The sequence below is a fragment of the Dipteris shenzhenensis genome, chromosome 33 (assembly GCF_047967505.1).
Source record: "Dipteris shenzhenensis isolate YYH24624 ecotype China chromosome 33, Dip_SZ_1.0, whole genome shotgun sequence".
Taxonomy (NCBI): domain Eukaryota; kingdom Viridiplantae; phylum Streptophyta; class Polypodiopsida; order Gleicheniales; family Dipteridaceae; genus Dipteris; species Dipteris shenzhenensis.
The window spans coordinates 33818254-33822077 of record NC_141628.1 but is presented as its reverse complement, the minus strand read 5'-3'; the positions used below and the strand labels follow the sequence as shown (position 1 = coordinate 33822077).

The 3824-nt window shown below is 49.6% G+C and overlaps 1 protein-coding gene across 1 annotated transcript; it reads right to left on the bottom strand.

Moving 5' to 3' along the window:
* Positions 1–322: 322 nt before the first annotated feature.
* Positions 323–3292, bottom strand: LOC147880008 (cationic amino acid transporter 6, chloroplastic-like). Its single transcript, XM_087371884.1, has 5 exons — positions 2917–3292; positions 2130–2349; positions 1699–2047; positions 1357–1588; positions 323–1266 (listed from the first exon to the last, which is right to left on the bottom strand). The coding sequence occupies exons 1-5, from the start codon at positions 3254–3256 to the stop codon at positions 683–685; spliced, it is 1725 nt and encodes a 574-aa protein (XP_087228010.1). The 5' UTR covers positions 3257–3292; the 3' UTR covers positions 323–682.
* Positions 3293–3824: the final 532 nt, after the last annotated feature.

The window sequence follows — 3824 nt, the reverse complement described above, 5'->3', positions numbered from 1 at the left end:
TTATCTTGTATGAGCACGGAGAAGAACCTTTGCTTAGAGGAAGCCAAAATTGTCGAGCCGACCCACAAATGCTGTACATGTATGAAAGCATTTAGCCGCACATCTACGGTGAGTCTTCAGATATTTCATTTCGAAACTCGAGGATTTTGCATTAAGTAATGACAGTAAGTAATGATGTTTGATTCCAGGCGATCTAGATTTCAAAAATGGGACTCTCAGAGCTCCCGGCTTTGCATATATGTGTCACAGTAATAGACTTCCACGATGGGGGGATGAGCTTGACAAAGCTCTTACACAGTTCTGAAATTTTTAAGCTCACATTGCGTGAACCCACTTGTTCCGACCAGAACTTGAAACTTGAAAATTCTTGAGGTGGATGCACACGATTTACATGTTTAAAATGTGCAGTGTGGGGAAGGCCCCCGAACCGCAGACCCCACTGTAACGTTTTCACAGGCAGATAAACGTTATCCGCACGGATGTAAGGATTGAGCTCCATCCGAAACTCGAGCGTGTAAGAGTATAGTTATGAGCGTCTATAACTGGCCGACGTTTGGGGACGTTGGGGGAATCACCATCTGCTACTATTTGCCGAGACTCCCTGCCAAATGTCTGCACTCCACAGCCCATCGTTTCTTCCCTATACTGTCGTCTCTTACCTGATCGAGAGATACGACCATTCTTAAGCGTTCTCCAATATTTTCCCTTCCAAAGGCAGCAGCTCAGCACGATGTGGCAGCATCTCTCTGCTTGTTACTTGATGAAAATGGTCCAGAAATCCTCCTTCCGCATCGTGAGTGGAGTGTACACTGTAGAACGCATAGAAGAGCACCGCCACCAGCGACCAGAGTCCAAACCTCTCATAAGCCTGCCGGTTGAGAGATCCAGCTAGGAATATGTTCACAAATATGGACAATTCGGCTAGCCAAGGCATGAAGGGAGTTTCCCAATTCTTGGGTCGATGTACAGTCGGAACCCAAACCCAGAAAGCGAACGCTGAAGCAAAGAGAGCTCCGCCACAAAACACCAGCCCTAACCTGCAGAGGTCGCCTTTAATTCTCCAGGCAGTGACAAATCCAACCGATAAGGCAGTTATGCTCGTGAGGAACGTTATCGTAGGCAACGGATCCGTCACCCCAATAACTACATGTCTTCGGAAAATTAACGCATTGGCGACCATGTAGAATACGAAGAGTGTTCCAACAGAGATAAGATCCATCAAGATGGGCATATCGGCAAAGAGGGCAATGATAGCCGTGCACACACCTGTTCAAGCCATAAAAGTTAAAGCATGCGAAACGAAGCTACACCTATGCAATGTGGTTTGAAAGAATGGACTGAATGCAGAATGCGCACCCAGAAAAATCGAAGAGCGAATCGGCGTTCCTGAGGACTCCTCGACCTTCGCAAACCAAGAGGGGATCAGATGGGAACGCCCTATCACACATAGGTAGCGAGCTTGTCCAAGCATAGCTACTAGTAACGAGGTGAGGATACCAAGGCATGCTCCAACGCCGACCAGACTCGAAGCCCATCTCCAGCCGGCCACTCTTTTAAAGGCCAAAGAGAATGGCGCTTTTACATCGATCTGCTAAATCGAAGAGGAAGATCAACAAAGAAGTAGTATGTCCAAATGTACAATCACCCATCGAAGATACTCAAATAAGAAGATTTGTGAGTCTGCGAAGGGCAGCCAACCTCATCATAAGGAAGAAGCAATGATATCGCCGCAGCCATCAAACAGTAGAGAACTGTTACGATCATGACGGATCCAGAGATCCCGATTGGCATATTTCTGGATGGCTGCCTCACTTCCTCCGCCATTGTTGAGACAGCATCGTAACCGATGAAGCTGATGTACACAACTGCAGCTCCATCGAATATCCCACGCACCCCATACGGGGCAAATCCTCCGGGAGAATGAACGTTAGCCGGCTTGAACAAATTATTTGGGTCTCCGTTCAAGAACCCAGCGGCGATGATGAAGAGAATCAAAGCAAGTTGGAGCAGGGTCATGACGACGTTTAAGCTCGAGCTACGCTTGGTGCTGTGGACATCGTATTGTTGGGTCAGGAGATGTCTGCAAATCACGGAGAAAAGGTACATATGAGAGCTGGTGGAAGTCTTACCTCGAGCAGATGCTAACGGTTAGGACGAAGATAAGGAGGACTGCAGGGAAATCGAGCATGTTGTAGCCCTCAGGAACGCCAGGCAGCTTGATTAGCCATGCATCACAGTCGTAACCGAACACTGTTGCCAGGTAGGAGGAGAAGGTGCGAGCTACTGCAGCGTTGGAGATCACATACTCCAACATCAGGTTGGCTCCCGTCAAGTAGGCTGCAAATTCTCCTGTCAAACAGAAGAGTTGGCAAGCTGGTATCAGCACCAGAACAATCAAGCCAGATAATACAATGTCACATGGTTCCTCCTTCCGATAAACTTGAACGAGTGTTGCTATCTCTGCGCTAAAAAGATCTGCTCCTTTTTTTTATACGCTAAATCAAGCAATGTTTCTACCATGGACCGTATGCATCTACCGTTTCAGGGTACTTCCAAAGCGACGACCTTTTCATAGACGTATATCTGCGCCTTGCTAAGCCGGACCCCAGTGGCAAAAGTGCGTGTGCGAATCCAAAAAGATGGAAAACGTCAAGTCATCGCCCATGGGATGATGCTGTGTAGGCACGTAATCTAGAACCCCCCGACACTGGAGTCCAAGAAGATCGCCGAGTTCACGGTACAAGCTACGCACAGTTCCTTGCCCACAAGAGGACATATTGCAGGTTCAACGCATCCGTCTAGATCGCGATGAGAAAGCAGTGAAGACAAGTAACGAGATTCTGTAGTGGCAAAAGCCATGAAACGAAGTGGAGAAAGCTTCAACGAAGGCCTAGAAGGGGGAATCGAGCAGCATACCCAAGGAAATGCGAAGATAGCTGAAAGCACCCCCTGCAGCTGGGACCTCGACAGCGAACTCCGTGTAGCAAAACGCGGAGAGCAGCGCAGAGAAGCTCGCAACGAGGAAGGAGACGATGACAGCGGGCCCAGCGAGGCGATTTGCAGCACTCCCAGCAGTGACAAATATACCAGCTCCCACCATGCCACCCACGCCCAGAGCTACCACGTCGTGCCATCCGAGCCTCCTCTGCATGCAGGCTCCAGATCGAGCCTTCGTCTCTGTGAGTTCATGCTCAGGAGTCCAGACTGCGACCGCTCTCTGAGCCAGTCTCTCAGGAGTGTGCAACAAGGCCCCCATGTAAGCAGGCAAGCTGAAGAAAGAGCTTGTACAGGAGTTTTCCTTAGTGGGGGTAACACTGCGTTCTTCCACGAGCTCCGGGCAGAGGGAGCTACCTCGGGCCAGCAAGGAGAGGGATTCATAGTCCCAGGAGGGGAGCTGGGGAAAGAGGGAGGAGTTGAGAGGCCCCGTTTTGGGAGATACTGAGGAAGAAGTAGACACTAGGGAGTGTGGAAGCGTGCTTGTATTGTTGTGAAAAAGGGGGAGAGAGAGAGGGGGGGGCATGAAAGTGCGGTAAAAGGAAGTGGTAATGGGTTCAATGAGGCTTGGGAGTTTGCAAAGCGGCTGTTGATGAAAGGTTCTTACAGTCACGACGTCGCAAGAGCTCGAGGGTCGAGTACTGCAGCTGGAGGAGAAAGGCGGAAGGTGGCAGTTTTAGGAAGAGAGCAGTTAAGAAGGAATTAAGAGAGTGGTGGCAGTCAAGCAAACCAGGCTGGTGAGTGGTGACAGGTAGTCGACTGGTCGGTCACTCGACCCAAGTACAGATCTGATTTGGGCGGAGCTCTCCTTGCCTTTATAAATTCAAACT